Below are 21,062 nucleotides of genomic sequence, written 5' to 3' on the forward strand. Positions count from 1 at the left end.
AGCAGAAAGGACATGAATTGAGACAAAGTGGTGAGGGGCAGAGGAAAAGTCAAACAAAGGGTCCATGTCCCTACATGAGGAACATGGAGACTAAAGGAGAGGCAGGAAGTTACTATATAAACTGACATATGAATGGAAAAGGCCCAGAAAAGAAAACGGAAACAAACGGAATTATAAGTAAAGGAGAATAAGGAAGTGAGGATAAAAAGAAGGAAGGAAAACAACAGTAAAACATTAATACAAAACAAGATGAGTGTTAGAGGGACAGAAGAGTCCATAATAATTGTTTCTCACTTTATTAAAACAAGACAGAGGCCCCTCGTCATCAGGGATCCTGCTGGAAAATCAAGGTAATTGATGACCGATCTTGTTAATATGTGTTTTGGGGTTGGGAAGAAGTTACAAGTAGGAATTTTCTCAGATTAACAAGAATTATAAAAAGGTGAAGAACAACGGATGCAGGGGGCCCCCACGCCTGTGTTTGCCCTGGGCCCCCAAATTGCTAAATCCGTCACTGGTCTGGATGTGGAGGTAAAACAGTGATATAGCCTTAAAAACGAAATAAGGAGACAGGTTTTTTTTGCCTGTTTAGATATAAATATAAATCACATCCCTGCAATGTTACGTCCAAACGAAACGCACCTCAGTACAAGTAACGTACTTTGTGTTATTTTCGCGGTTTGAGAGCGGGGAGGGGCGGTTTACGGGGTGTCCCTGAATGCCTCAGCAGCCCGTTGACGCTCCGCAGACGAACTAGAAGAAGAAGAAGAAGAAGAAGAGGAGAAGACTCCGTAAGTAACAAACCTTTATTCACTCACAGGAAAAGTCTGACTCACTATATCAGAGTTAAAAAAAAACAACAACTCGACACTCGAGATCAAAGCCGTGTCTTTCATCTGCTTCGATTAATCGATGAAGAAGCAGCAGCAGCAGCAGAGAGAAAAAAAGTTCTCATCCTCGTTTCCGCTGCTTCGGCTTCACCGTTAACTCGACGAGTGCAGCGCGAAGTCCCGGGTCCGAGCTGTCACACGTGTTTTATAAAGATCAAAGCTACGTGACCACGGGGATTTCTCTCGAGTGTTGACCTGAAACATAATCGGGGGGGGGGGAGAAGGAGGAACCTCCACATTCCTCCTGTGTGTGTGTGTGTGTGTGTGTGTGGGTGGGTGGGTGGGGGGGAGAGAGCTGCTGCTGCTGTGGTCGAGAAGAGACGCAGGAATGTGTCCGAGGAATTCACCTGAAACGAGCTCAGCTCATGTCGACGCTTCTCAAGCAGAGAGAGAGTCCCGCGTTACTTCTATTGTAAGAGTAACGTAGTAACTGTAACGCTAGAGGGACATGTTGTGTGTGTGTGTGTGTGTGGGGGGGGGGGGGGGTCACTGTGTCTTAAAGGTCCAGTGTGTAAGATTTAGATGAAAGGGATCTACCGAATATAAAATAATCCTAGTGATGTTTCTTTACCCCAGAATAAGACCCTTTATATTTAAATACTTTATATTTACATCAGGATTGGCTCCTCTCTACGGAGGCTGCCATGTTTTTTTTTTACAGTCGTCCAAACTGGACAAACTAAACCTTTTGAGTTTCTATGACGACTGAAGCTGCCACAGGTTCTCTGTCATGTTTGGAAGGGGAAGGGGAGGTGAGGGGTGTTCAGCTGCAACATGACACTTCACCACTAGATGTCACTAGATTCTACACACTGAAGCTTTAAGAGAAGCTCAGCTGCCTGTTCTCACGTCATTTTAAGAAGTGTCACAGCGAGGTGTGTTTTCTTTGATATGCTAGCGATAAAAACATTAAAGCTAATCACAGGATGGTGTTGTGATTTCAGACCCATCATTTTCCTGTGACACACTGAATCCACCCAGATTTTCCCAAGAACACAATCACACACCCTGTAGTCAACTTGGCTTCATTTACAGCACCTTTAAAAAACAGGCACAACACTGAACAAGCAGGTAACAACACTAGAGGAGCCTTTGGGTCCGTCCACATGAAGGTATTTAAAATTTTAAAAATGCATCAGGTTTACATCTTGTTTCTCTATGTAGCAAAAATACAAGTTCACTCTCTGTACAAGTCGGAATCCCAGCGAGGTGTGTTATTGCAATGTCACAACGTCCGAGCTGTTTGCTCCTCAGGTGACCATTTGATAAGGTGAAGGAGGTGAAGGAGGTGAAGGAGGTGAAGGAGCGAGGCCACATCTTTGTCGAGAGCAGGCAAGAGAAGTTATGACCCCCCCCCCCCCCCTATACAACTACTGTCTCAACTCTGTGTCCTCTCAGTCATAGATCACTGCAGCGTGGAAAATAACACAAGAGCAGTTTCACGTGCTGCGTCGTAACGGATATTGTAAAAGGTCGTTAAAGTGGCTCATCAGTTTACTCCTTTGCTTTTTCTCTTTCTGACAGCAAAGCCCGAATAATTCTTCCTTTACGTGTTTTTTCTTTGTAAAGCTCAAAATGAAATACTTAAGTCGTTTAGAGCAGCAACAATAAGTTGATTGGAACTGGAATGTTGGTCTATTTTTTAAATTTCATAGATCAAATAATTCATTAGTTGCAGCTCCAAATGTTTTCCACGAGAGTGTGTAGCACTATGTGTGCATGTGGTGATGTGCATCCTCACACCATGTCAGTGCCACATTACATCCAGTCTTTCATTTTTAATGTTTTAAAGAAGTAGACTCGTCTCTTTAAGAGTTAACTGATGCAGGGCCCATTTCTAAAGCTGCCTGTGTAGACGTTTTGCTTGGCCTGTTGACTTTGCCTGTGGTAATGCTGGTTGCAGCTTTATTTCTGATACTGTGAAGGTGACCTGCAGCAGAAAGAGCTGTTCACATGTTTGTTCAAAGTTGAGTGAAACTCGACTCAGTCCCAGAGAATCAGTTTCTGTTGCTGTTGCCTTGAACGTGGTCGACAACGTCACTTGCCTTGATGAGTCCCAGCCGCCGCCGCTGCAGAGCGCTGGTCGCCTGTTTATTCAATGTTTGTTAATGTTGAATGTGGCACGTGTCCAAGTAGCATCACATTTTAAACTGCACTTCAAAACATTTACAGCTCTCCAGATATGTGCGTCACAGACAGACAGACATTTCTGTTCATTGATTTTAACAGTTTTAAACAGCAAAGCACAGAACAATACACACACAACTAATGCACAAGAGAAGACAATAGCAAAGAAAGATAAAGCCATACACACGGTGTTGGCGACACAACAATGAGACGTTGTACATAATTTAACACATAAATTAACAAAGACACAAAGATCAGTTAGACAATAAACTGTTTACTTGACATTTTCAATCAGCCTAAAGATATGATGTCTAATCTTCTGAAGAAGTCCCTCCCTGTCCCTCCATCTAGTAAATCTAATTTTCACCTTTCTCCATTTTAGCAACTAAACCAAGACAATTTTACTGTGAAAAAAAAAACCAACTTGTATTTGAAGGCCTACTGCATGGCAAAGATAATATTTATAATTTATGCCATGCATTAGCCACTCTAATAAAAGCTTTTTAATTTTTCCACATCAAGAGTGTCTTGGTTTATTTCCTACTTTTGTATTAAAACGCGCCAAAAAGCACCTTGTGTGTTTTTTATTTTACACAAACTCGTTCTTTGCCTTTCTGCTTGTGTCTCTGACTTTGTCCCCAGAGCGACACTCCACTGTCTCTGTGTGGCTGTGTGTGTGTGTCCCTCCTGACAACAGGCCTGTAGCAGCAGTCAGGTGACCATGAGTCACAGTCCCAGCTGTGCAGGGGGGGGGGGGGCACGCTCTCCACAACCATTACACACAACACTTTGCTGCTAACACACAACGGCTCATTAAGGCTTGTTGCCTGTGTTGTGAGTGTTGGAGGGATGTGGAGGACAACAGGCGCCAGCAGAGGTCGGGGGTCATCCACACATCTGATGGCCGCACTTCTTTTTAGGAAGTTCAGACACATCACAAGGGACCAGACAGTTTTTAAACATGCATTTTTATAAAACATTTACAAAACATTTATAATGGAGTGAAGGTAAGTGTATAATAATGTTTACAATACCTTTTATATGGTATTATTGAAGACTTCTGTATTATTTAATGTTAATATACATAAGGTGCTACACTGCAAATAGTTTACTTTTCATTTAAAAGTAAAATACTGCATTTAGTATCAATGGTAAATGGCCTGTTGCACTTTTCTAATCTTGATGACTCCTCTGAGTGCTTTGGAATGGGGAGACTGGGATCGAACAGCTGACCTTCTGGTTAGAGGATGACCCGCTCTACCACCTGAGCCACAGTTGCCTTGTCCCTGCGTTGGCTGTCAGTCTCAGCTGTTGCTTCTGCCCCAGCGGGGTCTCCCTCGTCACCATGTTGGCTGCTGTCCTCCTCCTCCTCCTCCTCCTCCTCACATCTTTGTCTTCATCAGCTGCTGACCCTTCCTGACCCTCTCTTGCTGCGACAGCTGTCATAGCAGCGCTGGTTGAAGCCTGGAAATATTCCAAACAAATGAATTTGTGCCCCTTCAGGTTGAGCCCTTCAGAGTCCTTGAATCCTCTTGATTGTCCCTCCCTTCCACACACTCACGCTCTTGTGTTGATCCACACGGACACAGGGCTGCTGTTCATTTCATATGACAAGAAACGGATCCGTTAGAGTTGTGCAAGGCGATGGGTTTGTTGTTCGTTACATCTCATTCATTTCTCAACCTGTTCTCTTGTTGCTTCTTGTAGAAAATGGTCCAGTAGGTGAGGAAGATGCCAGTGATGAGTCAGAGCAGTCCCTGTTTGTGGACCCAGCTCCCACAGAGCAGCAGGTCCCCGTGTGACCGCTACAAACACGCCTGCTGCAGCCACGACGGACACGTATATATCCTGGGCGGCCGAGACAACAGCTGTCTGAGGGATTTCTGGAGGTACAGCGTAGGTAAGAGCAAATAAACACCACTTGTGTTCAGCTCATTTAAGTGCCACAGAGGTTTGTGACATTCGAAGCAACAATGGGAGTGACGTGCTAGGTTCAGTGCCGTTATCATGGACCTAATCAAAAGCCAGAAAACAGAGAACAATGAGCTGCATTGAAATCAAACACACAATTTTGTCCAATTTCTTAGTGTGTAACGAGTGGACGGAGTTGAGCTGCAGCAGTGAAGCTGCACCAGAAGAGCTAGAGGAACATTCGATGGTGGCTCATGAGGTACAAACCCATCAAAATCTGATTTTAATCGTTTTTTAATCCACTTTTTATATTATATCTGTTAAAAATATACATATGTTGCTTCTGTATCTGCCAATATCACTTTTTGTTGTGTGTGTCAAGAATGTGTTTAGCAGCTTTTACCTTTCCAGGGCTTCCTGTATGTGTTTGGAGGCATGTTGGATTCTGCATACACCTTGTGCAAATGTGCCCTGTGGGTGTTTGACATTGGTGAGTTTCACTTTAGACGTTCATGCAAGATGCAACTTGCACCGTCAGCCATGCTTGTTGATTCCTTCCTCACTCGTCTACAGTTCTGTGTGAAACCTGTGCTTTTCTGTAGAAAAAAACTCCTAAATGATGCATTGAAATGAACTATTTCAGTAACAATCACAGAAAACCATAAGAAAATTTAACGTATGCTGACAAATGTCCTATAATTTATAATTATAATAATCAATTCACCTTTTCAGCTATTTTAAAATGGCTTTACCCACATTTATTGTTTTCCAAAGTTCTGTTGTCCTCCCTCAAAATCTTGCATCATTAAACTAAAGCTATTAAGTCAAAGATTCAGTCCATCACATGTGCTCTACTTTCCTTTCCTGTTTCTCTCAGCAAAGCAGAACTGGGTGTCCTACCAGAGAAAGAGGAGCTCCCCTCAGGTACAGAGCACCTTTCAAACATTTCACAAAGGATCAGATATTATGAAACCAGTCTCCTCTTGATCCTCCCATGTTTGCTTCCAAATATCCATGTAGCCTGTTTTAAAATGGACAAATACTATCAAACATATACATACAATAAATCCATATTAATATTATTACAAGATTTGCATTGTCACACAAATGTAATCATGACTCAAATTGTCCATTGAATAAGAAATAGTATGAAATAGATGCAGCCTTCATTATGCATCAACATGGATATTTCTGACATTTGTAATCTCATCGATAGTGTTGTGCATCAGAGCTCTTATTACTGTAACCAGCACTGATACAGCGAGACCAAGTCAAGTCAATGAATAACTTCCACATTTCTGAAGAACAAGTCGAGTGCCAGATGTTCCAGAGGAAACTGACACATCTGTCTTCTCTGTATGAGCTGGTAGATGCTACGCTCTTTAGCAGATATTGAGAAATGTAAGCTCTGAGAAAGTTCTGCATTCCGAAAAAAAGGAAATTACACATTTGAAGGTTTAATGAGTCAGAACCTGCTCAGCACCTAGAGTTTTGAACACTAAGTGACACTCCAAAGGGATTCTATGTATTTATATGTGTGTATATTTCTGTCTGTGTGTGTAGTCCAAAATGCCAACCAACAGAAAGGGACACAGTGCCGTGGTGGTCGGCTCTGACATGCTGGTGTATGGAGGGCTCATAGACATGAAAGGATCTTCACAGGACTTCTGGGGTCTGGATTTCGGTGAGTTTAAAACATTTGTTTTTCACAGCTACACGTGGATATACACAGCACGTTTGAACTTGTTGAGTTTTGAGTGTGTGTCAACCATGTACGCACTTCTGATGACGACACAGACACTAAGGTTGAGCTATAGTAATTTCGTAAGTGAAGTCACAGCAGGGTGTGTTACATGCACTGCAATGTACAAATAATAAGTGGGGGCTGTGCAACTTCAAGTGAAGGTTTCAAATTGTTAAAGAAAGGCTGTTGACTCGCAGCAGGTCAGAAATACAGATCGTTAAACAAAGTAAGGCGGCCTCTTGTTGCCTGTACATTCATTATCTGTACCTCTGTGTTTTTATGTGTGACAGACACCATGGCTTGGTCGTTGCTGAGTGATTGTCAGCAGGGCTCTTTAGGCCCAGGCCCCAGACACAGTCACTCAGCCGTGGCCCACCAGGATTGCATGTACCTGTTCGGGGGCTTGAAAGGCTTGAGGGAGCAGAGAGACTTCTGGAAGTGGAGTTCCATCAACCACACGTGGAGTTCCCTCAGAACCAAGTAAGAAGTACATTCAAATTGAGTAAAATCCATTCTCTGTCACAGCTTAGGGAAGAGGTCAGTGCACACAGTAGACATTGTGCTGTGTGTTCCTTCCTGTGACCACCACCTCTGATTGTTTCCCCTCAGGTCCGGTCCCTCCAGACTGATGGGTCACTCGGCTGTGGCCTACAAGGACAGCATGCTTCTCTTTGGTGGAGGCGAGAGCCAGAACTCCCCGAACAACTGCCTGTGGAGGTACAGCTTCACCTCTCAGACGTGGGGGCAGGTGGCCACTCTCCCAGCCTCCAGCCCCCCGGACAAGATCCACCACTGCTGCACTGGTCTGGGTCCGAGCTACACGTCCTCCACCTCAGGACAACAAGACAGGCTAATGGAGGACAAGCTGAGGCCCTTCAAGAACAAGTGTTTCCCTGCGCCTCTCACATTCCTTGGGTCAGAGGGAGCTATAGAGCTGGAGACGTTCAGTCTGGACCAGTGCTACGAGAGCAAAACACTCAGAAACTCTTCACAACTGGACGATAGCAAAGAGCACTTGATGGGGAAAGATGCGCAGCAGATCGGATACTGTTTGACCTTTGAGAACAAAGCTTTCAGCAATCAGTGGAGCTGCACAGAGGAAGACCTGATCAACGAGGACGACAGTGGTACAGACATAGTCCAGCACCTGCCCGACCTGCTGCTGGTGCTCGGAGGGAGACCGTGCTCCAGTCACAGCCCCATGTCCATATGGCAAATGACTCTCACTGACTCGTAGCCGCCTGCGGGCAAACAACTTAACAGATATATATTCTCTTCACACGAGGAGTGTGGAAAAACTGTGTTATAATATAACGTTATCTTTTGTAATCTCACATATTCAAAGGGTTTTACCAACTTCCTGTAAATAAGAAAACTACCTGAAATATTTCTATAAAGCTACTGTGCTTTTTTTTTTTTGGTGAATTTATGCATTTGTCACACTTTATTTTTGCGATGATCAAATATTTCATTAGAAAATGGCACAAGGAAAAGCCTTGTAAGTTACTAAAGTCATTAACATGCATGTATGGCTCCAGGCCAATAAACAATAACCAGTATAGCTAATTGATAAATGGATGGATGGATTGACAGCAGTAGTGTAATCATGAACACAAGGAGTAAGTACCACTGACAATACAGATGTTTCTCTGCTCCCTCCAACTGAACAAACATCTGCTTTATGATGGGTGTATGACATGCAAGATGTTTGGGCTTCACTAGTTACTTTCACATGCTGTCAGGAAATGAATATACAAGTTCTGAGTTTGGTGCATAAAGCATGAAAGTCAGGATCCGACCCCCCCCTTCGACCTCCTCCTGTGGTAGTTCATTGTTTATTTGTACTGAATGTCTGTGACAGAGTTCAACCCCACAAGCTGCCACATGTCTGCAGGTCTGACGATGTACGATTTCCTTTACATGACACAAACACATATCATCTCCATCTCCATCTAGCAATCCCTATAATATGATCTAAATTACACACGGTGGCGCCAGAGCTCAGTGTTGTGTTGGTCCCTCTGTCTCACCAGTAACTGCAGGAGTTGAAACACAATATACTGCAGCAATAGTGTAATGAATAAACAAAAATGTAATAACAGTGAAGTGAAAACAACTTTCTAAAAGGGAAAGCGACACTGACCAGCAGCAGTAACAACTGAACTCGAAACCACAACCTAAAAGACACTAAATGATCACACTACCAGCACCAGCACACACAACTTGAGCAGAGGCGATCACCAGCACACACAGCTTGAATGGTGCCACTGGGCCCACTGGGGCTGTCTGCTGCTCTCGGCCTCTTAACCACCACAGCCTGATTGGTGATTGAGCCCAGACGTGCACACTCACACAGCTGCAGGGAAAAGGCTGATACCTGAATAGACACTGGGGAGAGAGAGCAGGTCGTATTCAGCCATGCCTAAAGAACGGTGAAGTTCACGTCTAGTCGTGGGGACTGGACACGACAACACAGCCTCAACTTTTGCCTACACCTATTTTATACATACAATATCAATTAGTGTTCTTGAGACAGAGTGTTGCTGACTCAGAGGGGAAGTCAGAGAGTATTGAAGGAGCAACACATTGTTATTTTTTATAACCCTATAGACTGTTTAATAAAGTCTTCGAAACTATTCATCTTGTTCTTGTTGGAGTTATGACACCACATCTATCTATCTATCTCTCTCTCTCTCTCTCTCTCTCCCCCCCCCTCTCTCTCTCTCTCTCTCCCTCTCTCTCGCTCTCTCTCTCTCTCTCTCTCTCTCTCGTGTGTAATGAAAGGTCTCACTCGGTAGATGGCGCTCTTTGCTTGGTAATCTGGATGACAACCAGCCATGAACTAATTCGACTGAAGTCCCTGACAACATTTATGACTTTATCCAGATCCCTTAAAATATATGATGACTTTTATTTCAAATATCTTATTTATACACTTAGGCCCAATTTAAAAAAAAAAGTTTCATCAAACTGAACTTTTTTCATCACCTAAATAAGTGATTCCAGGTTAATGGAATAAGTTTAAAACAGTTTAAGTTTGCTGGTTTTAATGTGTGTCTGTTTTACATGAGTTTATAACATGAGGTTTGAGATGTGTGACTGAGTGAGGACTTTACACAGGGACGTCACCAAACCTCAGAAGGATGTGTAATCGGGTGATGCTACACACAGTCACAGTCTTTACCGTGGAAGGAGGAAAATGATGCAACCTCTGTGTTACCATAATAAACCCGTGTCCCATCACTGGAGCCCTGGAGACGTAGTAGTCTGATAATCCGCTGCGTCCAGTTGGTGGAAATCCCCACGTGGTTTCCACTCGTGTATAAAAACTTTGGGTGCGCGGAGCCCCTGTTGTCGTGATTGCAAAGGCAGAGCAGGGTCTCGGTGCGCAGCAGCAGCAGCAGCATCTCGCAGGGACGCACGGAGTTGGCCATCCACAGCCACGCGCACGGGACGCGGCACTCACTCACTCAGTCAGTCAGTCAGTCAGTCAGTCAGTCAGTCAGTCAGTCAGTCACTCAGGCGCATTCACAGAAACACACCGGGACCTACTGAGCTCTTACACTCTCCTTGTTGTTTGAATGAGGGAGACGCGACTGAGCTGAAGCGCACCGGGTTTTTTTGTTTTTTTGTATTCAGACTTATCGGTGACCTGGTAGATTTACGCGCGTGAGCTGAACGTGGCGTGGACCGGAGCGCGTCAAAGACATGGACTTTTATTGCTGGACAAGTGAGCGCACGATGACAGGAGTTAATTAGCCTCATCACTTGAGCTCTACTCTTGTATGACTGGGAATACAAACCTCTCATTGGCCCCCTGTGGATGACTCTTGGAGAACAAGTGGATGCACAAACCCGGAACTTTCACACGTTTTAAATTAACTTTGCTTTAACTCCAGAGTGTGTGTGTGTGTGTGCGCGTGCGTGTGTGTGTGTTGTGCGCATGTGTGCGTGCTTGCCGGTGTGTATGCGTGTGCGTCTTTTCATGCTTGTTTTGATTAGCCCTTTGGACTTACACCTTTAAGTTGAGAAAATGAGCTTATACAGTCTGGCGTTGTCCTGTTTGGTGGCGTGCTTTGTCTCCGTGCGCTGCAGCTCGGTGGCCGGGGCAGAGGCGCAGAGCGCGACCCAGGAGTCGTGCGCGTCCTGCGGCCTCAGGGCGCCGGACCAGTCGGAGCGGGAGAACATTGACTTTTTGGAGGCGGTGAAGAGGCACATTCTGAACAGGCTGCAGATGAGAGACAGACCCAACATCACCCACCCCATCCCGAAGGCTGCGATGGTGACGGCGCTGAGGAGGCTGCACGCCGGCAAAGTGCGAGAGGACGGCCGGGTGGAGATCCCCAACTTCGACGGGCAGTCCGCGTACAACAACGAGGTGCACGCGGAGACCTCTGAGATCATCAGCTTCGCCGAATCAGGTAGTCATCAATAATTCATTGAAAACATCTATCGACCCCTGGATGAACCCATTCAGTGTGACTTTATGCAACAGGCAGTGCAGGGACCCAGGTGACCTCATAACCTCACAGAGTAATGCACAGTGTTGTTTCAATCCATGGGACAGAACACATGATATTATTAATAAGAACCACATCAGATCCAGTGCTGTCATTGCTCTCATCCTCTTATTTACTGTCCTACTGAGCCTGACACCGAACCTGCTCCTGATGTCCTGGATGTGTGTGAGCGGCTGAATGAGATTTAAACCCTAAAGGGCTTTATCTGCTCTAAAGACTAGAAAAGCGCAATATAAACGAAGTCCATTTACCATATACTGGTCACTGCTGCCCGAAGCCACTGGTTGGTGTTAAACCTCCTGTTTCAGCTTGATGAAAATGAAGAAGAAATGAAACTAAAGAAAGAGTCCTTAAATTACCCCCGTGTGTTGTCTAGGGGATAAAAAGAACCTCTGAATCCAATTTCATCACTAAAGCTCTGCTCACACTCAATACTCCAATGTATAATGCCCTCTTTTAAATACGGACAAAGTCCCTCAATTGGCCATTTATCCCTTCCTCTCTAAGAATGTGTATCTAACTAATTCTCAGAAGTCCAAAGAGAACCCCCCCCCCCCCCCCCCCACGCACACACATACACATATGCAGGCTTACGCACACACACACACACACACTCGCACACACACACGCACACACACACACAACCCTAAAATCATCTGTGCTTGACAGAATCCAATAATTGTCAGTTAGAGCTGTGAGAACATCTTTGACACAAACTGTTAGTTTAACAAAAAGAAAACATACAATTAAATGCACCTAAATAGGATGTGTACACACACACACGTACACACACACACACACACACACACACACACACACACACACACACGCACACACCATCCTGTCTTTTCCCATTGGCCCTGCCGGTACAATTAGCCTGAATGGACTGCTGGGTCCTGCCTTCCAATGGGAATGATCTGAGCACCCTCATGACAAGGGAACAAAAGCAAGGCAATTATTATAAGAGCACTATGTGTTCCTGCTGAACACAGCATGTCAACGTTAAGAAGAAAAAAGCAGGGAAAACAAAAGATATTACTCAGAATAATGCATGAGACATTTGAGTCCGTGCAGGGTTGGATTGGGGAGTGTGGGTGGAGGGATATGGCATTGGTGATGGGGGAGGTGATATTGTGTGTGTGTGTGCCCATATTGCAGTGTTGTAAAGAATGCTTTTGTCGTTCTAAAGGTTCGCTGGGCTCCTTTGCTTCTTCTCCTTCTTCTGCTTCTATTTTTTTTCCCTAGTTCCATTCTTCCTCACACCTTTGAGCATTTGTGTGGCATTGTACCATGGAGCTGGCTTGGGTCCCTGCTCCCTAGACCCGGTCTGCCTCCTGGCCAGCTGGCTCACGCCCCAAGATCAGATACTGCCAGCCGGGGCATGGCTCAGAGGCAAGGTCTCCAGAAAGCTCCGAAGCCAGGGGAGCTTGTCCCCCCCAAAGCATGAGGGAGCCTGAATTGTTGTTGTCACAGTTTAGGACAAGGCGGTTGGGGGGTGCGGTTGGTAAATGTAGCGAGCAAATGGATGTGGATGGGTGTTTATGTGCTTTGTGTATGTGTGAAACAGGGAGGTCAGCATCTGTCCTCTGCTTCCCCTAAGCACGGGGTTAACCCCGGCTCCTTATCTCCGGTTGCAGTAGTGCAGAGGTATGAGGTCTGCCAGCGGCCCCCTGGCAGGTGAGGGAGTCGATGCCAATCTCCCTTCTCCCCTGACATGGTCCCATGGGTCGTCGCTGAGGGATTTGGTGTCCCGTATCCACGGGAGCGGAGCGGGGAACACATGCAGGGAAGGAGGGAGGGCGAAAGAGAGAGGAGTCGACGGAGAAGTTTAGATCTGCGCTTCTTGATTGCTCGCTGTAGCTGTTTGGACCCAGTGAACTCGTGGCGAGTGGTCCAAGACATGGAATTAAGACTTCATTATGGGAGGTCATTAACTCCAGCCCGGTTCCTCCACAGGATCAGTTGGCAGGTTTACTTCAGGACACAACTCTTTCATGAGGAGCTGTCAGTCAGGGCGCTGCTGGACCTGGTCCAGACATTTTCCACATTCACTCACAAGTGTGTGTTGTAGTCAGTGGGCCTTGCTGCCTCCGTTTGGCTTGTGATGCTAGTAATAATTTATGTAATATTAATAAAAAACGCCACCGTAGTAAAGTCTCAGCAATAACAGTCTCAGTGCCGTAGAGTCCGATAGTCCATCATCTCACCCCTACCCCTCCGCCGCCCTCCCACACCTCCTTAACCTTTCCTCAAGAGCTGAGACTCAGGCCTGAGGGATGGCTGTTACATGTGCACACGCCTCGGCTCATGTTAGCGCCACAAATGCTCTTTGCCGAGCCCTTGTCCTTCCGCGCCGTGTGGTCTTTGTCGACAGCGGCTTTGAGTAATGAGCTCTGGAGCTGCCTGCCTGCCTGCCTGCTTCCATGGCCTCTTCCCTGACTTGGTGGCGCAGGTGGAGACACGCTGAAGCAGCTCTTTATCCTCGCGAGCCCACCCAGGTGTCCTGCCTGCCGATACTCCCCAGCAACCTTTCCTCTGCGGGGTCAGGCGAGGCGTGTCAGGGCCAGCTAACACTGGATGAAAAGGACAATTTGCTCTCTAGGAGGAGCTCACTTGGAATATGGGATGTTGATGTACGTGCTCAGTACTATGGAAGACATATGATCAAAGTTGTATGCCGCATAGGGAACATACTGTAGAAGTGATGCTGAAGGGACGTCAGTGGTCCTCAGTGATCAATCAGTTAAATATTTCATCATTCAAAGTACTTTTGTCAGACGTGTAGACTCGGCAGTTCCTTCCTCACTTTCCAAACACCAGTTGATTCAGCTGTCTCATCTGAAGCTCCATTCAGTGTCTGTTTCTGCAGCATTACAGATGTTTTACGAGAACAGAAAACCTGTTCACATGGTATGACTGCTACTAAAGTGGCCCAGAGGTGACATCGGTTTGTCAGCTGTACACGAGTTCATGCAGCTGATGGGGTTTGCTCTGTTACAACCCCATCTTCGTTATTCTATGGGTCATAAGAAGTGTGGCTATGAATCAGAGACAAAAGGTTGTTAATCCAACTTGCTTTTGTTTTATGTAACATGAAGTATCTAGATATGTTGATCGGAGAAAAACAAACCATTTGATCGAATCTTATATTTAGAAAATTGTGAAAATTGCATTTTTCACAATTTTCTTTTGAGAGGCGGGTGAATCAGTAATGATATTAAACGTTGGTGCAGCTACTGTATAATAACATCAGCGCTGTCACTGTTTCACATTAATCAATGTGAAGGAATGCCAGAACTGTCAACCCTGAATCAGTTATTCTCTCCGGCTCTTGACGCCAACGGTTTTAACTGTGATTTTCTTAAATGGGAAAGTCGTCTTATCAGGGAAACAGCTGAGCGCCTTCGCTCATGGTCAGTTTTATTTTCTGACTTCACCCTATCTGTTTATCACGCTGTCACCGTATGCTCGTTGCTGCGTGATGCCTCTGTTTCTAGGCTCGGAGCTGTCGGGGCAAGTAAGAACGCACAGCGCAGAATGAGGTGAGGTTAGTTACTTGTAGCCCTGAGGGGCCATTACAGCAGTCCCAGGTATGTCAATCACTTCAGATGGATTTCAGTGTGTACACAATGTGTGCTTGATACTTTACCCGCGGTCTTTGGTATTGAGAAGGCTGATACTTGATGTATTGCTTACTGTGGGGTGGGGTGTGTGTCAGTGCATGGGTGGATGGAAATGTGTGTGTGTGTGTGTGTGTGTGTGTGTGCACACGTGTGTGTGAACAGCTTGAGCTCCCAGCTGACAAGCTACAGAGTGGAGAGCTGGTCTGAACAGGCCCCTGAGTGAGTGTAAAGCCGTGGTTTACAGGAGGAAGAGGCGTGAGGCGCCTTAAAGAGGGGGCCCGTCTTTGGTGGCCACCTGTTGACATTGACACACACTAATCAGTCGGCAAACAAAGTAATTTAGATGCTTTCAAAGGCGCTGCTCTGCTTGAGCACATTGTACCAATTCTCCAGAAATAGAAACCTTTCAAGTTACCTCAGGGTAATTTGGAAGACATCATTAGGCCCGGAAAAAAATACTGCTAGGGAGAACCCATTGCCACCTTTGGACACCCGGGATCTCTTCATTGTGGTGCTGTGTAAAGTGGCCAGTGTCATGTAAATGGCTTTTATTTTTGCCTCATCATGCTTTTTGCTGCAAGGCCACGCATTTCAATGCCGGGCTGCAGCGCGGCTGTCTCCCAGTGCCTAACAGGGGGCTTTGTGCTGTCACTCTCAGGGTGCTTACACTGGAAGGAGGCGGTGGGGTAGGGTGGGGGTGGGGTTCAGGTTGGGCACTAACGACGAACTCAGTGAACCTCGCAGGGGCCTTGGCCGTGTCCGTCACCCTCCCACCTTTTCCACTTGCATCCTTCCTCCTTTGCTTCATCTTCCTTCTCTCTGTTCTCCTCCCTCCATCCCCCCCCCCCCCACCCTTCTCTCCTTTTTTGGCCCTGTCACTTACAAAACTGGATCTTAGGCCAACTGGGCCTGATCCCAGATCTGGCCTGTCACAGCTGGCCTATCAGGAGCTCCCTCAGGAGGTCACCTGACACAGTGATTGAGGGAGAACAGAGAAAACAAGAGGAAAACAGATCTTTAAAGACAAAGCTGTGCCATTCTTGGCTTGTGGGGGGGGGGGGGGTGGAGGGGGGGGGGGGGGGGGGCTTTCTGCCTTCTAAGTGAGCATATGCTGTGTGTGAGTTTTATAAGCAAACAGTCTATGGGCCTTTCTCTTGAAATAGGAGAAACGTATTTGACTCACCTGTCTCTGCTTCTGACCATGAGGTGAAAACCTTGACAGCACACACATTACCAATGTATACAAAAGGCCAATAGAGATTAATCTCCTCCTCTGTTTGTTTTGTCTCCAACAGATGGGATCACATCCGTCAAGTCCAGTCTCTACTTCTTCATCTCCAATGAGGGCAACCAGCACCTGTACGCGTCCCAGGCCAACCTGTGGCTCTTTTTCCGAGTGCTACCATCTGGTCCTGAGAAGGGCCTGCGGAGGAAGGTGACCGTCAAGATCCATTACCAGGAGGCTGGGACTCCGAGCAGTGCTGAGGGGGGACCAGGGGGTGGTGGCGGAGGGGGAACAGGCCGCTGGGCCCTGGTGGAGAAGCGTGTGGATCTGAAACGCAGCGGCTGGCATACTTTCCCCCTCTCAGAGGCCGTGCGGGCTGTGTTTGGGAAAGGCAGCCGGAGGCAGGACCTGGAAGTCCACTGCGATGGCTGTGAGACATCTGGTGTGACTCCGGTGCTGGTGGACCCAAGTGATCCGGCCCACCGGCCCTTCCTGGTGGTGCGCGCGCGGCAGGTGGATGGAAAGCACCGCATTCGTAAGCGGGGGCTTGAGTGTGACGGCACCAGCGGGGGCTTGTGCTGCCGGCAGCAGTTTTACATAGACTTCCGCCTTATTGGCTGGAATGACTGGATCATTGCACCAGCTGGCTATTACGGTAACTATTGTGAGGGCAGCTGCCCGGCCTACATGGCAGGAGTGCCGGGCTCGGCCTCGTCCTTCCACACTACAGTCGTGAACCAGTACCGCATGAGAGGGATGAGCCCCGGCTCAGTCAACTCCTGCTGCATCCCCACCAAGCTCAGTACTATGTCCATGTTGTACTTCGACGACGAATACAACATCGTCAAGAGGGACGTGCCCAACATGATAGTGGAGGAGTGTGGCTGTGCTTGAATCCACACTGACTCTTCATTATCTGAACTCAGAACAGTCAGAAAGGCCTTTTGTACAAACAGGACGTTATTGTACGGTACACATATACAATATATCTATACCAACTGTATGTGCAAGCAACACACACACACACACTGGTGCAATCTTGCAAATGCAAGTATCAGTGTTGTGCCCATGTGTGCATGCGTGTGTTCACTCCTGCTTGTGTGGGCGTATTTATCAGACTGAGTGACACACTTGCTGTACAACTTGTCAGCAGTGGGATGAGAAGGGAATGTTATCACCAAATGATATTTTACTCTAGTTTGCCATTTCTAGTCAAAAAATAATGGCCCATCATCTCCTCTTGAATGAAGATAAAAAGCGCTTAAGGAAAGTGACAGGATCAGCCAATGACATGATTGGCTTCACCATCCCCACACTCCCAACCCTGCTCCTCCAACCCCCTTAAATACTTTAAGCACATAACAGACTTTTGTTTTTATAAAGCACTGACAATTCATCAGCTTATACAATTCAGAACACCAGCACTTCGCTACTATGCCGACAGACACCGTCTGACTGTCCTCTCTGATGGAATTAGACAGCGGCAGCGCTTAATGCCTTGCAGGATTATACACTGCGCAGCAGCAGAGTTGCAAACGAAAGCCCTCTACGGAGCGATTGCCGCGGCCGCTGTTGTCATTCTTGCTGTTGACTACGGCCCTCAACCTCAACCTCCTGCCTGTCAAGAGTGCTGCAGGCCCTGCTACCATGACAACCAGGTGAAGATAGAACTCATAAGTGCACTTCACTTGTGCGCTAGGAGCGACAGAGAGAGAGAACTGCTTCTTCCTGGGCCGTACGTTTCTGTCGAGGTGGGAGCCTAAGGACACAGAGACTCTAGTTTCAGCCCAGTGCGTTGCCACAGTGCAGTGCAGCACTTGCAGAAACTGAAATGCACACCCTGAATAGCACTTGTTTAAAGAAATGCCTTCCAAGGGGTACTGAGTGTCCTGTCCTATCGCTAAATAAGTGCCACATGAGCTATGCAATGTATAGTAACCTATACCCATACTCAACATTCTCTATTAGACTGAATTCTTTTTCCATTTCTCCTTTCTCTCTCCTCCTCCTCTCTCTCTCTCCAGTCCTCAACTCTTTATCAATACTTGAAATGTAATCTTTCGCTTCCTTTCCAAAGCGAATGATTGTTGTGATGTTTGCACTGAAAAGTTGCAGGATTAGTGAAACAAAAACTGCCATTGAAATGTTATTTTTATAGAAGTAAATTGAATTTTGTTTCAAATGTATTTTAAATAATGGAACCAAAGAGGCCAAGATTTTAGCTATTGTACTAAGATGGCAAGGCCATTGAGTTACTGTGTACAATACTGTTTTTGATTATTCGCAAAAGGCCTACCACTGTATCAGGGTACGATATATGATTTTCATTTCTTAGCTCTATTTTCATTCTCTGTTTTGTACAATAAGCAACACTTCATTTTTCATCTTTAATTCTATTTTTGTTTCAGTTTTCTATTTAATAAGAAAGTTATTTTTAGTTCCTGTATAAGAATCATTTAGTCAAATAAATTTCATCTGTACAGTTTATGTAAAATAAAATGTTTTCTTAAGTATGTCGTAGCTTCAAATTCTTTTTGGCACCATGAGACGTGTGTTTTTCTCCTGATGAGAAAGGGGTTGGGCCTATGTTCGAAGGTGTTGTTGCTTCTTTCTGATGGAAGGTGCTTTGGTCTGATACCTCCCAGGACAACAAGGTGGGGCTGAAATAACTGAGTATGGCAAAGAAAAACACACGCACACTCCAGTCTTCGTCTCTACTGGTTGAAACATAAAACTCCTCTCTGCCGTTGTCTGTTGGGACTGAGTGTCTCTCTTAAGCTGGAGCCGTAGAACAGTAATTACAACTGTGATTAACAGCTTCTCTGGCGTCCAAAGTGGCTGCCAGCACACGGTGCCTCGCATATCTGCCTGATTCCCTTTTGGCTGCAGTGTTTATTGATGTACTTATATGTTTGCATGTGCTCGCAGATAGTTCTGTATTAGTTTGCGTAGCGTTCCTGAGCCGCGCCGTCTGTTGCATCAGAGCGGTTTCCCCCTGCAACGCCTCTCTGTTTCTCAAGGTGGGTTAAGCAGCATGTCAACACTTTGTGCAACTGCACAAGGCATGTCGGACCGAACGTCTGCCTGTGCCAACACCTACCAACAGCCCGATGTCCTGTGATGTTTCTGCGAGACTCCATCAAAACACATCATGTGTCTGTAAAATATCAGCGAGATAATTGCTCTAAATGTATCTATTAGGCTGTGCCAAGAAGTGCTATTTGTTTGCCTGCAGGGCAAATAGCATGTCAGGGAGGGATCAGTATAAATAACTTTACCTGTAGCTGGATGGCTGAGTCAGCAGAGCGTCTCCTGGAGAGGCAAAAATAGAGGGAGAAAATAAAGCAATATTTATGGGGCGTGTGATTGATGTATGGGCGAACAAGGAGAGAAATGATTTGTCACAAATGATCGGGGGCAGCCGAGGCTGTTGTTAATCTTCTTTGTGGAGCCCACACCTCTGCAAACAGACCGCAGCCTGAGCTGAGAGCAGGGAGAGGGATGTGTAGCTGTCTTGTCATGCTTCCCAATGCAAGCCAAATCTCCACAGCTGGAATGTTAATGACGCCGAGCGAGAGCTGGAGGCCATTAAGCGTGCTGCTGTTCACGGCTGCAATCGGGGGCCACACACTCACTCAGGAAAACAACATCATCACAAGATGTGCGTCCACACTCGTACAAATCCAGAGCTTAGTATGCTCTCATGCAGACGTGTGTATGTGTGTGTGTACGTGACGACGCTCGCTCTCACGTGTGCTCATTCCCAAACTCAGCCTGACTTGCACATATGCACTATAAACAAGACACCTAACACAACTATGCATGCACACACAGACACACACACACACACACAAACTCTACAACCCCTAGTTATCAGCTTAAACAAATATTGTCCCCCTGCCCTTCTACATCTCATACCGCCGCAGGTTGAGGTCACGACAGCCGCCAAGTTGACAGGGTCAACTGGTTTATCACCCCAATGGCGTTCGTTCCTCCAAATCAGCCTGGTCCACATTCAATGATGAATTTATGACTGTTCATCGCCTGGGGGCCAGAGTTTCTCTGCTTCACGTCGCTTGTCTTCCGCTCTGTGGACCTGGAGGTGATGAATTCTCTGATCACTCGCGTTTCTTCCATCGTTGGAGTTTTAGAGATGTATTTTTGTCAACTTCCCAAACATATTTCTCCCCAGCCTGTGATATCAGTCCTTTACCCAGGATTGACAGCTTCAGTTCACTGAGCTAACACAACATGAGTCCTATTCCTGCCGATTAGAGCCTGACCCTTTGTTTCAGCTTCTAAAGATCATGTAAAGGCACTCTTATTCTACGGATTTATGGCGAGGGCCCCCTAAGACAGGAGGCTTATTCCAGCCCTGTTTACTTCTTCCAACAACTCAAAGTGACATTTTGACCTTTGGAGCGACATGGACTGTGGTCCCTGAAAGCTCCCTCTCTCAGGCGGATTACTGGAGGAGAAGAAAGGCTTTACAACTTGAAAGCATATTTTTCCGCACTAATGAGCGAAAAACGTCATTAATCCAAACATTCTTTATAGCCGCATTCTGTATTTCTCCCTTAATATTTTGTCTTCACTCTTAATGCCTCTGTTGCTTTAACGGAGGCAACAAAAACAGGAAAGACTAAAGATATTGTTTGAATTTCACCGCCTGCAGCGAGGCAGCTTCTCTAATCAGCAAACAAATATAACAGTGAACCCGTGGCGACTTCTCAATAAGGGAATACTCCTTCATTCAGTGTCATTCAAAAGGAACTGGGGAGTGGTGTAATACAGTCGACGGTTAGATACAGCATTCAGCATGAACACAGCCTCTAAGGGCTGTTACCAGATCAGTAAATACATTCTCTCTCTCGTGAACACTATCGTGAAGGAGCTGATGGGGTCAAAGTGGCACCGTGTGTGTTGTACGTGTGTATTTCTGTGAGTCCACAATGTCATAATGTCAGGGTTGTTCCTCCCCAGTTTAGAAAAACAACTGAGGCCTTGTCACCAAAATCAGCC

General features: G+C 46.2%; 2 protein-coding genes across 4 annotated transcripts; both read left to right on the plus strand.

The window, feature by feature from the left end:
- The first annotated feature begins 713 nt into the window (after positions 1-713).
- Positions 714-8,152, plus strand: si:dkey-3d4.3 (ras guanine nucleotide exchange factor F). Of its 3 annotated transcripts, XM_034574536.1 has the most exons (10): positions 763-791; positions 1,835-1,895; positions 1,928-1,961; positions 4,725-4,917; positions 5,105-5,187; positions 5,340-5,418; positions 5,806-5,852; positions 6,492-6,612; positions 6,963-7,152; positions 7,282-8,152. In XM_034574536.1, exons 4-10 carry the CDS (start codon positions 4,749-4,751, stop codon positions 7,907-7,909), a joined length of 1,317 nt encoding a protein of 438 aa, XP_034430427.1. In that variant the 5' UTR covers positions 763-791; positions 1,835-1,895; positions 1,928-1,961; positions 4,725-4,748; the 3' UTR covers positions 7,910-8,152. The 3 variants fall into 3 exon arrangements, with proteins under 3 accessions (XP_034430426.1, XP_034430427.1, XP_034430428.1); XM_034574535.1 differs by lacking the exons at positions 1,835-1,895; positions 1,928-1,961 and having other exon boundaries at positions 714-791; XM_034574537.1 differs by lacking the exons at positions 763-791; positions 1,835-1,895; positions 1,928-1,961 and adding an exon at positions 3,660-3,732.
- Positions 8,153-10,194: 2,042 nt separating this feature from the next.
- inhbb (inhibin subunit beta B) lies at positions 10,195-18,551 on the plus strand. Its single transcript, XM_034574708.1, has 2 exons — positions 10,195-11,093; positions 16,111-18,551. Exons 1-2 carry the CDS (start codon positions 10,706-10,708, stop codon positions 16,932-16,934), a joined length of 1,212 nt encoding a protein of 403 aa, XP_034430599.1. The 5' UTR covers positions 10,195-10,705; the 3' UTR covers positions 16,935-18,551.
- Positions 18,552-21,062: the final 2,511 nt, after the last annotated feature.

This window comes from Hippoglossus hippoglossus, chromosome 21 (assembly GCF_009819705.1).
Source record: "Hippoglossus hippoglossus isolate fHipHip1 chromosome 21, fHipHip1.pri, whole genome shotgun sequence".
Lineage (NCBI taxonomy): Eukaryota > Metazoa > Chordata > Actinopteri > Pleuronectiformes > Pleuronectidae > Hippoglossus > Hippoglossus hippoglossus.

What these genes read in the sequence shown, in the direction of transcription:
- si:dkey-3d4.3 (XM_034574535.1), top strand. Translation starts at nt 4,749, where the DNA reads ATGCCAGTGATGAGTCAGAGCAGTCCCTGTTTGTGGACCCAGCTCCCA. An exon ending in ATTCGATGGTGGCTCATGAG is followed by an intron (nt 5,188 to 5,339) that starts GTACAAACCCAT and finishes TTACCTTTCCAG; the next exon opens with GGCTTCCTGTATGTGTTTGG. An exon ending in CTTCTGGGGTCTGGATTTCG is followed by an intron (nt 6,613 to 6,962) that starts GTGAGTTTAAAA and finishes TATGTGTGACAG; the next exon opens with ACACCATGGCTTGGTCGTTG.
- inhbb (XM_034574708.1), top strand. Translation starts at nt 10,706, where the DNA reads ATGAGCTTATACAGTCTGGCGTTGTCCTGTTTGGTGGCGTGCTTTGTC. An exon ending in CATCAGCTTCGCCGAATCAG is followed by an intron (nt 11,094 to 16,110) that starts GTAGTCATCAAT and finishes TGTCTCCAACAG; the next exon opens with ATGGGATCACATCCGTCAAG.